The sequence below is a fragment of the Stegodyphus dumicola genome, chromosome 3 (genome assembly GCF_044657685.1).
Source record: "Stegodyphus dumicola isolate Sdum_Otavi_A_Nest chromosome 3, ASM4465768v1".
NCBI classification, from domain to species: Eukaryota; Metazoa; Arthropoda; class Arachnida; order Araneae; family Eresidae; genus Stegodyphus; species Stegodyphus dumicola.
This window is the reverse complement of record NC_140770.1, coordinates 237,129,827-237,153,725: the sequence shown is the minus strand read 5'-3', so window position 1 is coordinate 237,153,725 and position 23,899 is coordinate 237,129,827. Positions and strand designations below refer to the sequence as shown.

Below are 23,899 nucleotides of genomic sequence, written 5' to 3'. Positions count from 1 at the left end.
ATGAAAAATGTGGCACACGGGTATTGTTAGCAAATATATCATTCGTATTCGAACAGCAACCGCATTATTCGTATTCGCATAGAAACTGCATCATTCGTATTCGCATAGAAACCGCATCATACGTATTCGAATAGCAACCGCATCAGTCGTACTCGAATAAACCGCATCGTACGACAGAACCCCGAACAGATGCGAGTAACGAAATGAATTTGTGAGTACCGAATCGGTACTTCGAGTCAACCGATGTACCCGTTACTCGGTAACGAATACATGCGGTTTGCTCCAGCTCTATTGAGCACAAAAAATATATTGTTTATTTTATTCGTTTCTTAATTTTATTTCTTAATAATTGTATTCTTATTATTACATCAAAATACTGTACTTAACGCATTGTGTCTTGGCTAAATGAGTGGTAATTATTTATTTTAATTTTTACAGAAGTTTCAAATTGTTTACTGAAATTCTCTGCATTATTAAAGTAATTTTTAAACTGCATATGTAAGTAGATAAATATTGTTTGTTTTCTAAAATTTGAATGCCGGTAGCTTGGATTTTCAACAACAAACAACGTAATGGTTTTCAACAACTTAATGGCTTTTACGATGGTCAAAAAATAAAATTAAAATCCTTTTACAGTTAGTATATAAATATACTATGCATTGTTTTTGTACACGCAATGCAGCCTGATCTTTAAACATCATGTACAATATTATCAAAGACCTTATTATTGACTGTTGCAATTATAAGTTCTCTACAAATAACAAATACAATAAATATTACTGCAAAATCAATTTCCTTCATACTAACTATGATCATATTCAGTTTAGCAAAATTTTCAGAAAAAGTCAACAACTTTTTCCATCTACCAAAGTACAGATCTCACCAGCTTTCAAGTATCAAAAACCTCTTAGTAAATTGCTAATTAACCACCATGAATTAGCTACTACAGCCCATTGATACTGTAAAGAGCTTCAATACAAAGATTTCATAGATAAATTTCATCAACAGGTACTTTTCCGTTTCGCCGGCGCAAATCTCGCCAAGCAAACTTTGTTGGCGACAACATACAGTATACACATAAAAAATGTTAATTCTAAGAATTTTTTTTTATTTTGAAGGTATAAACATTTTAATATGGTTTAAAATTTTGTAAAAAGCCAATAAATAAAGACAATAAATTTGTAAAAAGACATTAATTTAAGAATTTACTATGATTTCATGGTTCAATATCCTGATTCGCCGGTTCGTATCACGTGACCCCAAGTGATCTCATCTCACGTAAACTACGCTACTAAAATCTAATTCACTCAGTAATTATCTACATTAATTTCAAGTTAAATCTTAATTTGGAATACAAGTTTAAATGCAAGAATTATTTCAATTCGTACGAATAGCTTACTCAGAAATTATGTAAAACCGCAGTGCTTTACTTCGCTAGTGCATTCTCATTAGAATTGATGAATTTAACACTTGATTTCGCCTTCGAATGAGCGGTGTAATTGCGTTCTAATTGACTTAGAACCTAATTGACTTAGAACTAATTGACTTATTACCGTGAATTGTCTTAGGGGATAAAATTTAAATATCGTGTAAAAATTCTATATTATTGTATGCCAGTATTGAAAGAAACAATCTGATAAGAAATGGCTTCAACTTGTTTTGAAACTGAGGCGTAAAAGGTTACCAACAAAGATATTCCGTCTGGCATCAGTTAAACCATTATTGGCGACTTTGTCGTTTGCGCCGTCAAAACGGAAAAGTACCCATCAACATATTATAACAGGTAATTTAGCAATAGTTCAATACCAACATTTAAGAATTTTAATGGAAAAAGGTACCAAATTTAGACCAGTACTAAAAATTAACAAACATCACAGTTTTAAAAGTTTCGTAAAAAATATAGACGAATTTATAGTTAAAACTAGTTTCAAATTAAATATTCCAAATTCTACCTTTATGGCATGGAAACATGCAGTATTAGAAGAATTCAAGCAAAAAATTCGAAGAATTGAATTTAATAGCCATTTACAGGGGAATAATCTCTTACCTCTTTTACAGGATTTAAAACAAAAGTTCATAATTACCAAAATTGACAAAGCCAATAATAACTTTAGCATAATATGAAAATTTTTTTATGTCTCATTAATTAATACTGAACTCAATAATGGCATTACTTACAAATTCACCAATCTACAAGAAAATGTTATTGCAAAAAAGCTAAAAGCATTTCATAAGAAACTGCAAATTTCACAACCATCTAACTACAATAGATTTGCAAATCTATATGCTCTCCCAAAATTTCATAAATCACCACTCAAATTTAGATTTATTGTTAATGGTACAAATAATTATAAAAAGAATATAGATTACATATTTGTAATTATACTTAAAAAAATCTGTAATTTAATCCAACATCTCGTTAACAAACAACACAATTATAGTTGGATTATTTATAATAATGCTCCAGTTCTCAGCAGTTTTAAAAGTTTAACAATCAAGAACATTAACTGCTATGACTTTGAAAACCTTTATACTTCTCTACCATTAGAAGAAATTTTTACTAGTTTAATGCAACTCCCACAACTTTTTCCTGACATACTTGACATCCTTTGTATTGAAAGATGGAATACTTATCTAAATTGTGCATTATTTAATAACTACATTAAATACAATAATAGGATCTTTCAGCAAGTTAGAGGAATTCCTATGGGAGCAAACAGTTCTACACAAATTTGTAACCTATTTCTTTTTACATTTAAATATAAATTCCAACTCAGTTTAAATAAAAATGAATTAAAGCTATTTGCTCATACTTTTAGATACATAGATGATATTATAACTTTCAATAATAATTCTACTTTTGAGAAATTCAAAATTTACCCAAATAGTTTAACACTTAATAAAACGAATACGAATCAAGATACTATTGAATTCCTACTCTGCAAATTATTAAACACAACAAAATTAAATTATTTGATAAAAGAAGGAATTTCCATTTTCCTACTATTAAACTAATTAATTGGAACTCTAATATCTCTAGAAAAGTAATAGAAAACACGTTTCATAGCCAAATTATCAGAATAAAAAATATATGTACTGAAAATGACGATTTAAAGGAAGAAATCATAAAACTAATTAATGTACAAGTTGATAACCAAGTACCACCAAAATTTATTAATTTATATATTAAAAAGGCAGGCCTTAACTTTAACTTTATAATTTTTTGGCTCTTTTGGATATGATAACATTACCTTAAACCTTAACTGGAGGGTAATGACGGATATAAAAGAGTAGAGAAATTTTTGTAAATATGTATATTTAATCAATACTGGATTCTTTCCTTTTACTAATAAAGGGCCAACTCTTTTCAAAAGTCTCAATTATAGCCTGAATTGAGTGAAGATTTTAATCTTCTTCCTCTAATTTTCCATACTTTAGCCAGTATTTAGTTAAGTTTTGATATACCAATTAAATCAAGTTCATTAAACTTTTAATATTTTCTTTCATCAAATTTAAGTTTTATTTAACTTCCAAAAAGAATTTTTGAGAAATTTCTGAGAATTTTTAGAGGTTTTTTAAGGACTTCATTTCAAAAAATTTTGGGGAAATTTTACTTTAAAACTTTAATATTAAAACATTTCAGTTTTTCTTAATTACTTTAATTTTTTGCAATTTTCACACAAAATATCTTTCACTTAATTTTTTTTAACAATTTTCACAATTTTTCAACAGAACACACATTTCAAATTACATACAGTTTACATTTTTTTCACATACCACTTCACTTTAATTTTTTTCACATACCACATCACTTTAATTTCCTTCAAGCAAACATACGTCTCTTGATTGCCTCAGTTACTTAACTCCCTAAATAATTAATATTACTACCTTTAGGATTTTTAATTTAATTTAATTAATATTAATATTTACAAAAAATTTTGACTATAACAAAGATAACAACTTGACACTCAACTTTACCTACATAAGCGCCATCTATATAATTTAAAGAACACACTTCTCTTTCACAACACTTTTGCAGACCCCAACACTCATATAGTAGGTAAGTTAGAATTAAAACTTACTATTTACTTGCTTTAAGTATTTTTTTTTTTAAAATTTTTTATGTAGTATCTAAGTATTTTCTAAATATGAAATTATATTTTTAAATATATATTTATTTTAAAAATTGTGAATTAGTTCTTTTTGTTACTTTTTGTTTCTTATTGGTTTATATGGATTATGTATAGTTCTTTTATAGTTTATTTTTATTGATATGCATATTCGTGTAGGGGAAGTCTGTGTAGACAAGGATTTCTAAAATACATTGGTTTCTAAATTTTTTATTATTTTATTAAAAATTAATTTCTAAAAAATTTAATTTTTTAAGAAAAAGTTTAATTCTTGACTTTACTTGCTTGTTTCTCAAAAGACTTAATTAGTATTTTCCTTTTTGAACTTTAATTCTTAAATGTTAATACTTAAATGTTAATTTCTAAGGGTACCACTTTATTGGAATTACTTTTGGTTTTGACTTTTACCCTTGCCTGCATGAATGACGAAACACGAATTGAATGATTGGAGAGTTAGGTTTGGAGGCAACTTCCCCTTGATAAGTCTGTCTCCTGCCTACTCTACGATCATTCACATATGCATTTTTTAAAAAAATTGTTTAATTTAATTTTAATTTATTAAATTAGAAGATTTATTTTCATGGATAGATTTTACACTTAATTTGCTTATGCTTCTGAATTTAAATGATATTGTAGATTAGTTTGAGAATTAAATCTTTTACATGTTTGCATATTTTTAAATTATTTTAAATTTTGGCTTTTTTCCTTTTTTTAGAATTTAAATTTGCTATTTTTTTACTTTTATGCTTATTTGTTTAGAATTTAAATTTGTTTAAATTTAAATTTCATTCCTTGCAGCAATGGTGCAAAGAATATTTAATTAAATATGTATTTAAATTTAATTTTTTTAATTAAACTCAATTTATTCTTTTGAAACAAAAATGTGGTATATTATATTTACCGATGATTATTATTCATTATTTGCTTGTTGCGATAACTAGTAGAATGCTGTGGAGATCTAAATTCTTTCTTCCAATATGGTGCTACTTTCGTAAACGGTTCCACGGATTTTGGCGATTTTTTTGCGAGTAATACGATTTATGGTAAATCCATTGCTGGACAAGTTGGTTATGGTAACCAATACTTTGTTGTCATTTTATTTAAAAAATAATGCGTTTTATTATGCATAAATTCGTGTTTTAAATATTATTTATGGCTTCTAAATATTAAAAATAAATAAATATAGTTTTGCATTTTTATTTGAAATAAAAATTTTATTGTTTATGATATTTTATGAAATTTTATGTTTTATATGATGTAATCAAGGAGGTTCTAACCCCCTTGGATGTCATGAATGACGTCACCTTACTTTAAAAGTAATTAGTTTTAATATCTATAAATTTAATCTAATGTTTTAAACATTATTTATGGCTGTTAAATATTAAAATATAATTTAATTTGGCATTTTTTTAAAAATGATTTTATTATGTATGATTATTTAAATAATTTTAATTCTAGGCGTGATGTAATCAGCTCCCTGATTGGTTACTGAAAATTTGTGCAGTACTGCGCCATTTTAAAATATAATTCATATCTTCGAATTCCTTCAAGGATGTCTGTAGCAAAGATGAATGTTGTTATTGGTAAGTACCAAGAATTATTGGTATCGGAATCAAAAAATTGTCCTTTGAGACTTTATTTTGGCCAACCTGGCTTTCCTAATCAAAGATTTATTTATAAATTGTTACAAGGGTCAGAGGAAATTTATTTAAAATTTTTGGAGGAAACCTCGCTAATTGCTTCTTCAATGAAGTGCGAGAAATGTGGATCACAGATGAAGATGGTTAAAAGAGCCAATTCAGAGGACGGCCGTATATGGTATTGTGGTCACGGTGGAAGAAATAATCGCTGTAACGGTAAAAAAAGTATTAGACATTCCTCCTTTTTTACCGGCAGTAAACTTCCAATTGCTGTCATTTTAGCTCTAGTGTATGAAATATTCATGGGTTCTTCGTATGATAGAATTCAATGTGAGCTCGGCATTTTTTCAGAAGCTGTAGCCAACTGGCGCAGTTATGTAACCGACGTTTTAGTTAATTTTGTGGAAACTAAAATGGAGAAGATCGGAGGGCCCGGGAAAATTGTGGAGATTGACGAGTTCAAAATCAGGAAAAGAAAGTTTAACAAAGGTCGATTCGTTGAAGGGCAGTGGGTTTTGGGAGGAATAGAGCATGATTCAGGTCGCTGTTTTTTAGTTGCTGTGCCAGACAGAACAGCGGATACTCTTCTTGCTTTAATTATGGATTGGATTGACCCGGGAACCCAGATTATTTTGGACTGTTGGAAAGCTGATGACCGTTTGAGTGAAGAAGGTTTTAATCACTTGCAAGTTAACCATTCGCTCCATTTCGTAGATCCTGAAACCGGAGCTCATACTAACACAGTTGAAAGACAATGGCGTGACTTCAAAAATTCTTTGTCGGTTTACAATCGTCGAGGAGATTTTGAAGGATACATAGCCTGCTATTTGTTTAGGAAAATTTGCTCTGCATTGAATGAGCATCCATATGTTAAATTTCTTGAAATTATTAGAGACATAGACTGGGAAGATTGGCATATACTTCAGGGAAGGGCGGTTAAAGGATCTTCGAAATCTTAAAAACAATACCTATTATTGGATTTTTTTTTTCAAATTTTTTTGTTATTTTTAATCTTCATGATCCATTAATTTGGCTCTAAATTGCTTTATCTATTTATAATTTTTTTTTTTTTTTTTTAAATTTTTATTCCTGCCCTTGATATTACTTTTTTCAAATTTTTTTCATTGATATCTAAATTATGATTGCGATTTTTTTGTGGTACTTATCAATAAACAACAGATTAAATGACTAAAAAAAATGTAAGTACATATTTTTCTGGCTATTCGATATTCAAGTTAAGTAATATTTTAATTCAATTAAATGCCGGTGCTATGTTTTTATAGCGGTGTTTATATTCTACTTCTTTGCTATATGAAAGTAGTAATTTAATCTTACTTTTGTATTTTATACTCGTAGTATATGTATTTATTTACATTTGCCTGCCAACTTAAAAAACAATGTTTTCAACAAAAAATTAATTCATTATTTTTAACGATATTTATTTTTTTTAAATTTCGAATTCTTTACTATGCGCAAAATAAATAAATTGTTCATTATGCACAAAAATAGCGTGCATTCCCTTAACTTTATCCATGTATACATTGACCTATTTTCACTTAAAAATTCAAAGAAAATTGACAAAAATCCAATTCTTCTTACTCCTGTAAAAAGCGCCAAACAAATAAGTGGGCAATTCTGCACTTTAGCCCAGGTTATTATTTAACATAAGATGGATTTAAGGGGGAAAGTGCAGAATCGCTCACTTATTTGTTTGGCGCTTTTTACAAGAGTAAGATGAATTGGATTTTTATCAATTTTCTTTGACTTTTTAAGTGAAAATAGGTCAATGGTACATGGATACTGAGTATGCGCAATTCTTAAAAATGCGCCAAGCAGTGGTTGATTCTGCACTTTCCCCAAAACATGAGTTATAAATACAGCCAAAGATAAACATTAAGTCTCTGACATAATTCAGAATCAATTTATGATGATACTGCTGGGAGAAAAAAGGTCATAAAAAGCCTAGGACTGCTTGTATCTTAATAATTACTGAAATATGAGAGGGTAATTTTCTTCGTGTATTTTTTTTTAAGGTAGTAAAGTGTTCAAAAATTCAAAAGTAAAGAAAAGAGTTAAAGGAAGCACTTTCGCAAAGGATCCGTTAAATGTAAACATCGCCAAAAAATGTGATAAAAGTTTAAAGTTGGTAACCCGGCGAATTAGTTTGTCGGAGGTAGCAACCCGGTTCGCTCTTAGATAATATTTCTTGTCTGTTCAGGGCTCCGTTTTGCCGCTGGCTAGCGGTGCGTCACTACCGGGTGAAGTGGTGAAAATCAGTGATATAACACGTCTTTTTAGAATAGTATGGCTGTGTTTTTACGTAATTTTAAAAGACTTTAAACACGTGGCTCCTAAAATTATATGATTAACGTGGGCCCCAATAATATACGTTTTAAATAATTAAGTTTTTATTTTTATTACTGTTATTTTTACCTAAAATAATAAGAAATGAATCGGTTTTTATGCTTAAAAATTTGATATATTTTTAATGCATTTTTAAAAATTACGTTTCAGAGGATGCTAGGTGATTATATACAATAGATGATTAGAATGAAAAAAAAAAATATTATTGGTTCTCTGAGATGACAAAATACTTTTATGTATTTCCAGGGTCATCAAAGTTAGTAAACCACTGCTTTGAGTAATTAATCAAAGTTTGAAGGATTATTGAAAGATAACAAGATGTATAATGTTTATTCTAGTTTTATTTACAATGCTACTTTAAAGGATTTGAATATTATTGAAGATACTTGGCATTGTCAAATTTATTATGAAAAAGACAGTTGTTTTAAAATAAAATATATTTTAAGCTATCAGCAAGTAAATTCAAAAAACAACTTTGAAAAAGTGTAAAAGGAATGTTTTAAATGTATTATTTAGTAATGAATCTATTAAATGTACAGTAGCACTAATTATTAAACATAATTTTGAGAATATCGACAAGCAAAGCACTTAATGAAAAAGACCATTTTTACTAAAAATATTAGTATTCCGTATGAATGACAGAGAATATAGGTAATGAATACCATGGCCAAATACCTATATAAAAAAAAAGTAGTATTCTCTACCTCGAAACTTGCAAAAGTAATCCTGCTATGCAACACATAGTTAATTTCTGATTTACATGATATTGCAAGCATATTCTTCAGATTTTTCCTACAACTGATATTAAATACTGGTAGTTTGATCTGGTTTCATATCATGGTTAAAGGGCTGGCTGCATGGTTGATTTTTCTAGTTTTACTCATATGTAATGCAAATACAAGCCAGTTTTCCTTAGAAAGTTGTTCAAAATGGCATCTTTCTTCAGGTCCATAGCCGATATTCTTTGCCATATTCGAATAACCTAAACTTTCCTTCAGATTCTACATTAACATGATGTATCTGTTGTAAGCAGGACAATGATCTATCCGCCTCTATCCGCGTAGCAGGAGTGTATTTAAAACATGTCAGAATCATGGGATTCATAATGAAATCGACCATGTTTTAATCTTGAAAACTTTATAAATTTTCCCGATATTTTTAAGTCATGGGTTTCACTAACAAGATATTCATACTTTTGTTCAAGTTCACAAGAAGTTGAGCAATACAATTGCTGAATACTGGTAGTTTGATCCAAGTTTGAATCTTCAGTATTCTGTATTTTGGGCCATCACACTGTCATGCCTCCTAAAGTTATTACTGCTTGGCATAATAACAATCTCACTTCACCATGTTAGCTACTTTGTCAAAACTAATATATCAGCTGCAGTCTCTCCAAAGACTCTCACTATAACAGAGATTTGAAAATATCTTTCTTAGAATAAAAATAGGTTTGTCAACGTCTGGCAACAATTCATGAACTTTTCACACAAAGCATTTACGATTCATTTCAGATAGAATATTTTGAGAAGTGTTTCATCTGCCTTTTTCATGTATGGCTGCATCATTCAGAAGAAAATGATGATGTCATGTTTAATTTCATCTGGGGTTTTCCCTCATCTGTTATAAGCAGAAATAATTTCAATGATATCCTGGAACTGGAATTATCATAGAGTACATATTAATTTGTCAACAGCATTGGTTATTTCATAAATGGAAATGAGAATATTACTTTTTCCATTCTCACTTTGGATATTCTAAATTGCACTAATGTATATAGCATTGAATTAGGTCCATTTTAAGATAAATTTGCAGAACATCATTTCTTATAAGTTTCCAAACATCTTTTCAGAGGTGGACCTTCTTACAAGATTCAGATAATGAAGATGTAATATTTTGTTATTTAACAAATAAATATATATTTATTATTGAAGTGGCAATTCCATATTTGTATGATGTAAGCACTGCTCAGCAACGTAAGAAATTGTTTAAAATGAGAATTCTGAAGTTTTACCAGCTAGTAGTTGTATGAAAATTTTGCCGCTAAAGAATTTTATTCAAATTATCTATCTCCCTAAACTAAAAATAAAATTTATGTTTTATTAAAAAGATCATCTGTTATTTTGTTAATTACTGCAAAATACTTTACAATATATTTAGTGATTATCAGTCTGAATCAGAAAAAGAGTGCGACTCTACAGAAGACATTCCTTGTGATTAAACTGACTATTTTGTAGGAAAAGGTAAAGCAACAAAATGGAAGAAAGAACACTTTCAAATTCAAAGATTCCCATAATATCATAAAAAATTGCCTGGCAATACACATATATCTAAAGGTGTGGCTTCGCCCATTGATGCGTGGAAACTAATATTGATTACACAATGATTGAAATGATTGTGAGATGCTCTAATATTTATGTAAAAAAATATTTCGGGAAATCTTAAAAGAGACGCAAAACCTATGGAGAAAGAAGAGTTTCTTGCTTTTTTAGGAATCATACATAGGTGGATTGCACAAATCCTCCCTTGTAAATGCTAGAGAATTATGGGCGACTAATGGAACAAGATTGGATATTTTTCATAAAACAAATGAACTATATATTTTCTTTTCATTCTTCATGCCTTACAATTCGATAATGTCGGAACACGGGATGACAGAAGAAAGAGTGATAAATTAGCTCCAATAAGAGATTTGTTTGAAAATTTTGTCGAGAATTGTCAGAAATTATATCATGTAGGGGAATACATGACTTTGGACGAAAAGCTAGAACCTTTTCGAGGATGATGCTCCTTTTGGCAGTATATGCTTAAGAAACCTGCAAGGTATGGTATAAAGATATTTACTGTGGTTGATTTTAGATCCTTCTATACTTTGACAGGGTTCGTAGCGGGCCTTATAAGTGCTTATAAGTCCTTATATTTGAAAATAAAATATAAAGGCTCTTATAGGTGCTTACTTTTTCTTTAAAGCCCTTATTTTTTTTGTTTTTCGTGCTTTTTTTTTTTTTTTTTTATGAACATGCTTTTTTTCCCCGTACCAAAGCCGAAACTAAATAAACAACTTTTCTTCCTAATATGGAATGTCAGATGGCGAGTCATACTCCCGGAAATAGCTTTTCCCCCTTTCTCTGCATTAACACAACCTTTGGTGTGCACGAAGAGTACAGACAAGTGCCCATCGTTCTATTAGTCAAAGAATTGCAAAAGCAGTAGAAAATTCCGCTACATTCGGCATTCTTTTCCTCCCCCCCAAATACTACATACGTTTGAATTTCTATCAAGATCTTAAAAATTTGCATTCTCGTTCTGCTTGGTCAGTTCATATACGTGTTTATTATGATCGTTATACTTATATTATGAGCATATGTATGAATGTTTATAATAACATAGTTGCAGTAACTGCTGAAGTATAGTAAACTTCCAAAAATGGTAGTGTTTTAACATAGATTAGCTTTCTAAGGAATAATATTCGGAATGGCTTAAATAAAGGGAAAGTAGTCAAAATAATTTCATTTTTTTGGCCAATACATTATACAGTACGAAGGTTGAGAGGTCTCCCCTTTCTCCACAAAATCTTGAATATTGAAACTGTTACAGTTCGCTGCAAAACAAGTAACAGATCTTTTTTTTTTTTTTTTTTGTCAATTTCCAATCTGGATTGAATAGGACTAAAAGTTCTGTGGTCTACCAACCCAAGCGAAGAATGATTCTATTCCGGAAATTTAACGCCGTCTGTTGAAAATTAGAATGAAAAACTCCAGTTATTTAGTTCTTTATTCTCCCAATACCAGCAGTTGTTGATTCCGATTGCGTAATATCATGTAGGGAAGAATTACCGCACACGTATTGCGCAAAAACGTTTGCGATATTTTGCAGAGATAATTAATTTTGATGTTCAGTTCGAGATTTGTTTATGAACACTTAAAAGAGTTTTACTGTGCTTGCTAAGCAAAATATCTTTTAGTTCTGTTGGTTTATTTTTATATGATGCACGTATTGAAATGTCGAAAGCATTTATTTAGCAGAAAAATCTAAAGAGCGGCTACAGTCTACTCCCCCCTCCGCTCCTTCAAGTTACGCTCGACTGTCCGAATATTCACCAATTTCCAAGTATGCGGGTTAGTTAAGCTTTTACTGTTTAAGATGACTGCATGAAGCAACTTTCTGTCTTCTGATTTCAGAAATGTTCCTCTTTTTTACTTAAATTACTTTGCTTGCAATATCTGTTAAGAAAAAACTGATATACAGTGAAAATTTAGAAAATGTTCAGAATTTAGATTTAAATTATTTAAATATCAATATTAGTGGAAAAATAAATTGTATTTATTATTAGGTTTCAAGCGAATACAATAAATATGACTTATTATTATTTATCTTCTCTATTTTGAACTGAAATTTCATCATTAAATCTTGTAATATAGTTTAGTTCTTCATAGTTTTTTTTTCTCTCATTGTAAACTAGTTCTGTAAATTGAACTATTATTTAAAAAAAAAAAAAAAAAAAAGTAATTATTTTCCATGGTTGAGGTAATGCTTATTCTCTCTTAATAAGTACTTCATTTCTCATATTTTAAATTACAAGTATAATTTTTAAGGTTATGCAGTTGTGTATGATGTAATTAGACAGGTCCTTATTTTTGTTCTTAAAATGTGCTTGAAAAGTGCTTATAGGTGCTTATTTTTTTAACTAAAATGTGGCTATGAACCCTGTTATATCTACCCATTTACTTACCTTTCCCATTTCCTTACTCAACCTTTATTTTTGCAGCCATTGGTGGTAGCTCTATTTCTGCTTACAGAAGTGTTTCAAATGACAAAAATGTTCATGTTTCGCCAATGTCAAATTAAAAAAAATTTTTCTTGACAAATAGCGAAATTTGATTTGTAATGTGGTTTTCTGGTTTCTACACTGATATCTGAGAAAGTTTTATACTCGTTATAAAAAAGTAAAATTATAAGAAGTTTGACTCCCACACCACAAAAATTGACCAGGATATTTAATTTCAAAATTTGCAATTTTTCATGTCTATTTCAACTAGCCTTGAAGAATTGGTTAATTAGGTTAGGGTAATTCAAGGAAATATGTTTAAATGAAGTGCAGCCAAAAAAAAAAAAAAAAAAAAAGTGTATAATTTAATAGGTCATACAAGAAAGTTGATGTGTCCATATCAGATTTTTCCTTTTTAGTTCTGCCAATAAATTATCTAAGTAAAGAGAAATCGGACAAAGTAGAATAGCATAAAGCAATATATAGTTAGCACAAAAAATAATAAAAATAAATGTGATCTATTTTTAGTTCTGTATTTCATAGCTATAAATATGTAAACCAATATCACACCATGCATGTTTTATATTAAAAAAAATTAAAAATTTCAGCTGTTTGTCTCATTCTTTCCTTGTTAAATTAGACTTTTGATTCTGGATAAATGAATGGTTCTCGTAAACTTTAAATGATTACATCAAAGCATTTTCAGTCTTTAATGCCTTTGATTTAAGGATATTGCTTTTTTCTGAGTAGTCGCTGTCTTTCTGTTTGTGCTCGTAAGGAAAGCATAAAAATCTTTAGATTGTAATTTTTCACGATAAACTGACTTGTTTTGTTGCAAATTATGTTATTTAAGGATCATGCTATTTGCATATGATTTTGAGAGCACCTAAATTGTGGTAGGATAACTAGCATTTTAGCAGATAGTACATTAAAAAATATTCAAATAAATCAGCTGCTAAGAGGAACTATATCCTAGTATGTATGAAATTTTAAGTGAATAAATGAATTAGAGCAGTGGTATTGAAACTTTACGGCAATGTGCCCCCATGAAAGTGGAAACAACTCTAAAAAACTATTTTGCGACCTCATTCAGAACATCAGCCCTTAATTATATACCATCAATTCAAATGTTTTAGGACTTTTATCCATCTAGCAGCAGAATTAAAAATTTTCATGACCCCAAATGGGGTCGCAGCCTATAGCTTGAGTAACACTGAATAAAAAAATGCTAAGCAAGTGCATGATTTTTTATTGTTTATGTATAACCATTGAAAATTCGAAGTTTCTAAAATAATATATATGTCTGTAATTGCTTTCATCTATATATTTGAGTTTTAATTGTTTATTAATTTTAAGTTTCTGGTTGTTACAGGTAAAGCAAAATATATTATTGTGCTACTTTGGAATGCTTAAGTGATAAAAATGTCTATGGATTACCCAACAGTTTTAGCTAGTAAATTAAGCTGTAAACAAGGAGCTGTTCGTGCAGTTCGCTTTAATGGTAAATAAATTAATTTCATTTCTGTTTATACCTAAGTGCTTAGAATTATACGTTTCATAAAAGAAATTAATAATTAATTTTGTCCCCATAGTGGATGGAAATTATTGTATTACTGCTGGAGCTGACAAGTCTGTTAAACTTTGGAATCCTTACATATCTGTTTTACTTCAGACATATATGGGTCATGGATATGAAGTTTTAGATGTTCAAGCTTCCTGTGATAGTGCTCATATTGCATCTGGAGGAATGGATAAATGTGTGTTTTACTGGGATGTAAGCACTGCTCATATTTTGAGAAAATTTAGAGGCCATGCTGGTATGAACTGAATGCATTAGTTTTATCTATTTAATTCTTTTAAGTAGCACAGCTTTTTGGATCTGCTGATGAAAGACTATATAAGCAACATTTATTTTTTATATTTGCATAATTACTAGTTTTTTATTTTATTTTCATAATATTTTGTTTGTTAAAAAATATAAGAAAACAAAATACTTAAATGAAAAGATAATAAAAGAAATTTCATGATTGGATAAAAGCAGTCATGCCACTTAGAAAATTAACAAACATACTTTGAGCATATTATTTGTACTAAAGAGGCTAAACCAGTGCTCTTGATATTTTCTGTGATATATGGGTTGATCAGAATTACTTAAATATAACACAAAGCAATGTAATTTTGCTTGGCAAAGGGGAAAAAAATTCCAAAATGTACTAACAAATGCCACTGTATTCATCAAACATGGGAACTTTGCTCACTGAAGGAAGAGAAATTAGCTGCTAAGTTGCATATAAACTTAATTAGCATAAGGCCTTGCATATTAATTTCCAATTACTCTGCATCTGAGCAGCATATCATGACTCTGTCAGACTCATGGCTGTTCTTGTGAAACTTTTGCCCTTAATGGTACCATTATTTGAAAATTTTTCTAATATATTTGTTAATAATGCAACTTATATTTTGGAGAAAGTAATACATAACTATTCAATTTTTGAAATGAAATCTAAAGATGATAAGGTGGGGGAGGTTTCTTTTTTTCTTTTCTTTTTTTTTTTTTAAGTTGTACACAGTTTTTTTTTTTTAAAGTTGTTGTTGTTATGTATAAAGGAGTAAATGGCAATTCAAAACAGCATAAGGAAAAAACATTGTCATATTCTACGACTGAGAATTTCTTGGCATTACACATCTCTAGTAAGAAACATGAAGCTTTATCCTTGCTATTTTGCCAGGGAACTAGTATTGAAAAATTCTTGATTTCAGAAATTTTCACCAAATTCATTAATTTTGTTTTTGATCACACAAAAGAGGGGGCAGGAGAAATCTTATAAGTAGGCAAAAAATGTGTATGGTAGAATCTATCAAAAAATCATCCTATTAGACTTTTTTAATGGCTTTAATTTCTAACCATCTAAAATCTTTTTACAGCTGATGAAATAAAGAATGCAGAGAACTTTTCTTACCATTGTTATACAGCACTGAGTAGTCATTTTTGAGGAAAAAAGTAACTACTTAGTGCTGGAAAAAAGTGATAAATTACCTTTTAGAGGATAATTTAATACTTTGAGAGTAATTAATTGTCACTGCATGATACTGGTATCTAAAAAAGAAAATTCATTATTAATATCATATTATGTCAAATTCAAACCACAATAAGATTTTAAAATTAGTAAATAAACTGAATAAATAACAAAAATTAAAATGATTTTCTAATATATAATGAAAAAATAGAAAAATTTTTTATTTACTTAAATAGTACTAATATAAATATAATAAGTTACATTATAAAAATCTTCTTTAAATATGTTACAACTTTCAACATCTTTTAGAAGTTGAATTTTCGTCTTCATTATTATAGTGGAGCATATCATTTTTCAGTGCAATTTAAATTATTAATAATGCAAGATTAAAAAATCTAATGTGGACACTACATGACTTTCTTGTATGGTCTTTTAAATTATACACATTTTTTTGGCTGGACTTCATATACTCTTATTTTCTCAAATTATTCTAATTTAATTAATCAATCCTTATAGGCAAGTTGAAAATGACATAAAAAATTGCAAATTTTGAAATTAAATATCTAGTCATTTTTTTTTTTTTTTTTTTTTTTTGCCCTATGGGAATCGAACTTCTCATAATTTTACTTTTTTATAATGAGTATAAAACTTCTCAGATGTGAGAATTGGAACCGGGACACTGCATTAAAAATTAGATTTTGTTATTTGTCAAAAATTATGATTATTTTTTAATTTGACACTGCCAAAACATTTCATCATTTAAAACACTCCTGTAGTTGAAAGCATATGGCTACGACCAATGATTGTGAAAATAAAGGCCAGGTAAGATATATTTATGTTTGTGTGTGTATATATACTTTTGGTTGCAAGTAAAAAGATGTTACAGCATTCTCATATACAAAATTTCAGACTAGACGTTACAGCATTCTCGTATACAAAATTTCAACGTTCTATGGCTAATCGTTTTTGATTTACACAAGATACATACATATATATGTACAGATATCACACACACACACACACACACACGCGCGTACACACACACACACACACACACACACACACACACACACCAGAAAAAAAAAAAAAAAACCCTTTTGAATCCATTTTACAATCTGTTTTGAAAGAAAGAGTGCTTTATTGTGGTTGTACGTACAGATATTGCACAAAGAAATCATGCAAAAAGGGATATTTCCATTGATATATGATATTTAAATTTTTTTTTCATTACAGTACTTCCTTTACTTTGTACAAGGAATTTTTTTTTTTCCAGGGAAGAGTCTACTTATTTGCGAATGAAGTTTGGTAGAAATGAAGCGTTAAAAAAGTTGCTTTGAATTTAAATTGTATTCTGATTTCATGTCTTAAAAATCTGAATAAAAGTGTTGCTTAAATCTGAAGTAATATGATGATTGTCTTTTAGAGGTGACTATTAAGAATGACTCTAAGAAACCTTGGCCTTTAGTTTTGTTCACATGGAAACTTTCTAATAAAATATGAAAGCAAGAGATTTATAACTTAGTATTTAATATAGAAACTTGCTAGTTTTGTTATTGAAGTTTTTTTTTAATGGTTGAACTGTTCTCGTTAAAATTAATCATTTCTTTTAAATGTTAAGATTTGTAAACTCCTTAAAAACTGAAAATTATTCATCTATTTAAAGAAATCTTTATGTAGTTGATATTACTTTGTGTATAGAATGATTTGGTATTAACCTGCTATATGTTAATTTCTAATTGCCATCAATGGAATTCTTTCATAATTAAACAGATACATTTTCAACTTAATGAAGGGAAAAATTAGCCCATACTTTTGAAACCACTGCACTATGTGTGTCTATGTGTGTATGATTTGTAACGTGGGAACACACGGCTGTTTCTAATGCAATATATAATGCCCTGAAACATGTTGCCTGTACCCACTACAATAGATGACATCTTGAAAATATGAACCTGCACAACTATGTGTCACAGCATATATCATGTAATTTAATCCCTCTTACTTGAGCTAATTTAACGCTGAAAGAGCTAATTTAATGCAGTACTTGTAGTATTTGCTGGAGTCACAATTTCCATCACAGACTCGAGGAATATTGTCAGAATGTTGTTATGTTGTTAGTTTTCTATTTTCTAGTTAGTGTGTGGGTCTAATACCTACTTACTTAGGGTAAATATTAGGTGCCCCCCACTTCTACATAACTGTATGTGTTTGCATGCCAAAGCAGTAAAAAGGCATTAAATCTTTGACCAAGGACATAAAAGAATTCAGTACGAGAAATTCTTTTTCAGAGTTAATGAAAAGGTATTATAAACAAACTAGTTTTTAGTTAACACAGATTTAAAATGTGGTTATAAAATATTATTTTCTGTTGATTGATTAAATATGTGTAGTCTTATCAGTTAAACATTTGCTTGTAAAGCTTTCTGAAAACATTGAATATATGATATGCATTCCTTTTTTTTTTACTGTTCAGGAACTTTCCTTATTTAACATTTGCTTGTATTGCTCTGTGTATTCATTTGCTATTTATTTGTTCAGATCTTCAATGATTAGTGAAGATCTCAAATACACTGACGAAAGGGGAAAAAGTCCTGACACCAAGGAGTTGCTCTAGATAAACGAAATTTGATAGATGTGTTTATACATCTAAAATATGATGTCTATTCAAATTTCACACTAGGCGCATAAGTGTGGCCCTAGCAATGCCACTATAAACAACCGAATCAGGTTTGTTAAAATATGCCCTGGAAAGTTCATGAATATTATTTTCTACTGAGATGTGACATAGTGAGCTGATGTTAATCAAGAATGCTTTTAAGAAGATGAAGCCATTATCAGTAGTTCAGTGACTTTGAACAAGGTCATGTAATAGGACTATGGGAAGGTGGATTTTCTTTCTACGATTTTACAGAAAGACTGGGCAGAGATGTATCCTGTGTGTATGATTGTTGGCAACAGTGGTCAAGGGAAGGTACTGATTGAAGAAGGTTGAGTTCTGGTTGGCCATGTGGCACTACTGAAGGAAAGACTGCTGTGTTCGGCGTATAGCTGTGGCACATTGTACTGCGTCTGCTACAGAAATTTGAGTTACAATTAGAACCACAGTGACACAATGAACTGTTACAAATTGGTTACTTGAAGGAGGGCCTGTAGCATGAATTCCACTGACTCCAAACCATTTCCGTTTATGACATCAGTGGTGTCAAGCTAGAACTCATTGGAGGATGGAGTGAAGATCTGTTGTTTTTTCTGATGAAAGCTGGTTCTGCCTTTGGGCTAGTGATGGCCATGTGTTGGTTAGAAGGAGGGCAGGTGAGTGCTTGCAACTACCTGCGTAATGGAAAACAAATTCGAGGCTATACAAGGTAGGATAGACTCAGTTGAAAGTAAGGTTGGAGAAATTGAAGAAAGAGTTTCTTCCATCAAAGAACAAGTAGAAGTGAGAGTTTATGCTGTGGAGGAACGAATTGAAGGAAGAGTTTGTGCCGTTCAACACCAAATCGAACAACAAATTGATGATAGGGTTTCAGCAACTGCGAAAGAAGTCGATACTTTAAAGAAGTTTGTAGCGACGGCAGGGAGCAATTCTGATAGTTTCAAATTTTTACCCATGCCTCCTCGTCCCTCTCTGAAGCTATCCATTTATGATGGGAAGAGCTCCTGGCAAGACACAATTCTCAATAACGGCAGAAGCGAATGGATGGGATCCCCAAGCTAAGTCCTGTCATCTCGTTGCTCCTAGGCAAACGCAGCGGATATCCTTCAGACTCTTCCCGAAAGCAAAAAGTTAGATTTCAAAGCTCTGTCCAGCACGTTAGAGCTGCCCTTTGGGGAGAAGTGTTAAAGACTACAGCAGGCTTCAATTAAAATCCCATCAACAGAAGCCCACGGAAACACTTCAGGAGCTCGCCACAGATGTCGAAAGGCTGTCCCATCTCGCCTTTTCAGAGTGCCCGACTGAAACGAGAGAAATCCTGTCGCTGCAATATTTCATTGATGGCATCCGGGACCCTGAGATACAGAAAACACTGCGAATGGCGGATTTTAAAGACTTGAAAAGCGCTCTAGTGTACGGCATGAAATTTGAGGCAGCCCAGCAAGCAACTCATAGAGACCGCCACCCAGTCAGAGCTGCTCATCTCCAGAAGCCAAGGGATCAAGTCACTGTTCATCTAGAAGATATAACCAGACAACTCAATGCCTTGAGAAGAAATATTAGTGACAAGAAGCCGACCATAAAATGCTGGAACTGCAGTGCCGAAGGGCACATACAACGAAACTGCAGAACACCCCAGGGCACAGATGGATAGACCGCTCCTAGGAAGCAGCAGGGAAACTAATTAGTGGCCATCTCGCGGGTCGGAGGTTGCCAGATAATGAAAAGCCCCAGTTTAAAGCGCTTCAGATTTCTGCAGCGAGAGGCAGCAATAATGGACTTTTCATAATAGGACATATTAATGGAGTTCCCTGCAATATGACGATAGATACAGGAGCCAATGTTACATTATCTGAAAAGATTTGGCTCAACAACTGGGAAGCAGACTTATCTGGATGCTGCCCTGCGTTACTCTGCAGACTGTGTCCGGTGAGAAGATCGAGATGGAAAAGTAAACGTTAACATCATGTTTGGAAGTGCCTCATACCATCACACGGCATTTGTAGCAGGGATCACTGATCCTTGCATATTCAGATTGGACTTTCTAAGGAAGTACAATTTTTCCTTAGACTTTAAAAATAATGAATTGCATTCTCCATCTGAGGACATAGCCTGATTTGGAATTAATAATGAAGGAGTTAAATCTATCCACAAAATCATAGCTCAAGCTGACATCACAATACCCGCAAGAACAGAGTTTCTACTTGTTCTTGCGGGTATTGTGATGTCAGCTTGAGCTATGATCCATAGCCGAAAATATAAATTTCCGCTATGGCATCATTGAATATCCTAATAATTGTAATAGCCCGAAAGGAGTACTAGTAGCCTCAGCACTCATCGACCTATCGAGAACAGTTATCCCGCTGAGAGTTGCCAATTTAACTGTGAAGGCGAGAGTTATTAACCGCTTGCCTGTTTATTCCGAGTTATCCTGGGTTCGTATATATTGCAGTTAATTATTATCCCGAGAAAACTCGGGCAAAGCAGAATTTGTCAGTATGATTTGTTTTATCATGGTTTCACTCGGAGGAAATGAAAGGAAATATTCAGCTTTTATTGGCAATTCGCCAAGTTTTGATGGTTTCGCGGTTCTTTAGGCGGGACTGGTCACGTGTTTTCCCTATTGTCTAGTATACGTCGGCTTGTGGATTAGTAATGTATGAAGAATGATAGTTGCGTTGAAAAATGTAAAATAATGGCGATGATGCAAGATAGCGAAAGCTATGATTTTTAAGATAGTGATTATAACCTCAAGGCATTATCCAGATGTTATTCCTGCTACTGAAAAAAAATCAAATGCAATGAGACGGTGTCCTCTGTGCTCCTGCAAAAGAGATTCCAGACGTAAGCCAGTAAGAAAAGAGACCAGATACCAGTGTATAGAATGTTAGATATCACTTTGTGTTGTCCCTTGTTTCAAAAACTCTCATACGACTAATATTTAATTTTTTTATTTGCCTGAGATAACTCGGGATAGTAAACTAATATAAAAACTAAATGCTTTTACACCTGTAAAAAATTAAAAATTCAACTTAAAACCTATATATTTTGTTTTGTTTCGTTTCCTAGTATTTAATAATAAAATAAAAAAATGTGATGAGTTTTTGCAATTTTTTTCAAAAAAATGTGTAAGGGAAGTGGTTGTAGCATGTACTCCAGTAAACAGCATTGAAAGAAAGAGTAACATCTCGGAATCCTTGTCCTCAGAGAGCATTACATTGGAGTTATTGCAGAATGCGCAGTTAAACGATGAAGAGAGGAATGCTGCCGATCGCGTGATTAAAGATCTTCAAGCTGTTTTCTCTCGCTCGCCTTCTGACGTCCATTCGAACCAGTTTCACACAACACAGAATCGATACCGGCGATCATCCCCTGATCAAGCAACATCCAAGATGTCTGCCGTTTGCTAAACAGGAAGAGGTATGAACACTTTTAAAGGATATGGAAGAAGGCGATGCCATCGAGCCTTCAGCAAGTCCATGGGCATCTCCCATCATCCTCATCAGAAAGAAAGATGGCTCAACAAAATTTTGTGTCGACTATCGCCGGTTCAATGATGTTACGAAGAAAGACAGTTACCCTCTTCCTAGAATTGATGACATTCTAGACACTTTTTCTGGAAGCAAGTGGTTCTCAACACTTGATTTAAAGAGTGGGTATTGACAGGTAGAAATACATCCTGATGACCGAGAAAAGACTGCATTTACTACTGGACAAGGACTTAAGCAGTTCAAGGTGATGCCGTTTGGACTCTGCAATGCGCTGGCTACATTCGAACGCCTAATGGAGACCGTTTTGAAAGGTCTTTCCTCCGGGGCCTGTCTGATATACCTGGATGATATCATGATCGTCGGAAAGACGTTTGAAGAACATCTAGAAAATCTTAAAAAGGTGCTTCAGAAACTGGAAGATGCCAATCTGAAGCTGAGTCCCACTAAATGCAAATTGTTCTGAAAGGAAGTGACTTACCTGGGACATGTCATCTCTGCAGAAGGTGTGTGCACGGATCTTGAAAAGGTGTCAGCGGTTAAATCCTGGAAACGTCCCGAAAATGTCCATCAGCTGAGAAGCTTCCTAGGGCTTTGCACCTACTATAGGAGATTCGGGAAGGACTTTTCTTCCATCGTAAGACCCCTTCACAAGCTGACAGAGAGCAAGCAAAAGTTCTTGTGGACAAAAGAATGCGAGGATCCATTTAACAACTTAAAGGATGCTTTAACATCTGCTCCAATCGTGACGTATCCTCAGCTCGACAGACCATTTATTCTCGACATGGACTCGAGCAATGAAAGTGTTGGTGCTGTTTTGTCCCAAGAACGTCTAGTAGCTTACTGGAGCAAGTGCCTGTCTAAACCGGAAAGTAATTACTGTGTCATTAGGAAAGAGTTGCTTGCCATAGTTAAAGTCGTAGAGCATTTCCATCATTATCTATACCTCATTGGCCTAGCTTTTAAATTTCAAGAATCCTGAGGGTCAAAAAGCCAGGTGGACAAGAGACTTCAAGAATATGACGTCTCTATCCGTTATTGTAAGGGATCATCACACGGGAACCCCGATACCCTGTCTAGAAGATCTTGCCCAGAAAGCTGCCGATATTGTTCCAGGGTGGAAGCGAAATACGAGCTGCTGACTCCGGTCGCAAGACAAATTACAACATCAACATCAGCTGATTGAGACTCGTCGAGTGATGATGAAGTCGGAAAAGACCAGCTGGAAGACCGCGACATTACACCCATAATTGATTTAATGGAGTCATCAAGCAGAAAACCTACCTGGCAAAACATTTCTATCTGTAGTCCTACAACAAAACAGTATTAGGCACTCTGGGATTCTTTTCACATTTGAAACAGAGTCTTATACTGGAAATTCAAATTGGATGATGGGAAGACATTCCGATGGCAACTGATACTTCCAAGATCCCAGATTTCTGATCTCCTTAAAGAACTACATAACAGCCCTACAGGAGGTCACTTTGGAATAATGAAGATCTTACAGAGAGTGCTTTTACTGGAATAATGCAGAGGATGAAGTGCAAAAGTGGCGCTGATCTTGCGATTGCTGTGCAAGTCGAAAAGAACCGAGAAAACGCAGCCGAGGCAAGCTGCAATGTTACAACGTAGGTGCGCCTTTCGAACGTATCGCTTTTGACATCTTGGGACTTCTGCCACGAACTGCTGATGGCAACAAATACATACTCGTTGTCATTGATTACTTCACCAAGTGGCCTCAAGCGTATTTTATTCCTGATCTGTCACAGTAGTTGAGGTGATGATACAGCACTAGATTTCCAGGTTTGGAGTGCCTCTTCAGATACATTCAGCTCAAGG

The 23,899-nt window shown here is 32.1% G+C and overlaps 1 protein-coding gene across 2 annotated transcripts in view; it reads left to right on the top strand.

Moving 5' to 3' along the window:
- Positions 1–256: 256 nt before the first annotated feature.
- LOC118198366 (WD repeat domain-containing protein 83-like) overlaps positions 257–23,899 on the top strand; it is a 40,863-nt gene continuing 17,220 nt past the window's right edge. Inside the window, exons 1-3 of one of the 2 annotated variants that reach the window (XM_085813938.1) lie at positions 257–412; positions 14,272–14,400; positions 14,492–14,716. In XM_085813938.1, coding sequence (XP_085670064.1) covers positions 14,322–14,400; positions 14,492–14,716 — 304 coding nt within the window. In that variant the 5' untranslated portion in view covers positions 257–412; positions 14,272–14,321. Of the gene's footprint in view, positions 413–5,588; positions 5,714–14,271; positions 14,401–14,491; positions 14,717–23,899 lie in introns of those variants that run through there. The other variant, XM_085813937.1, reaches the window with a different exon arrangement.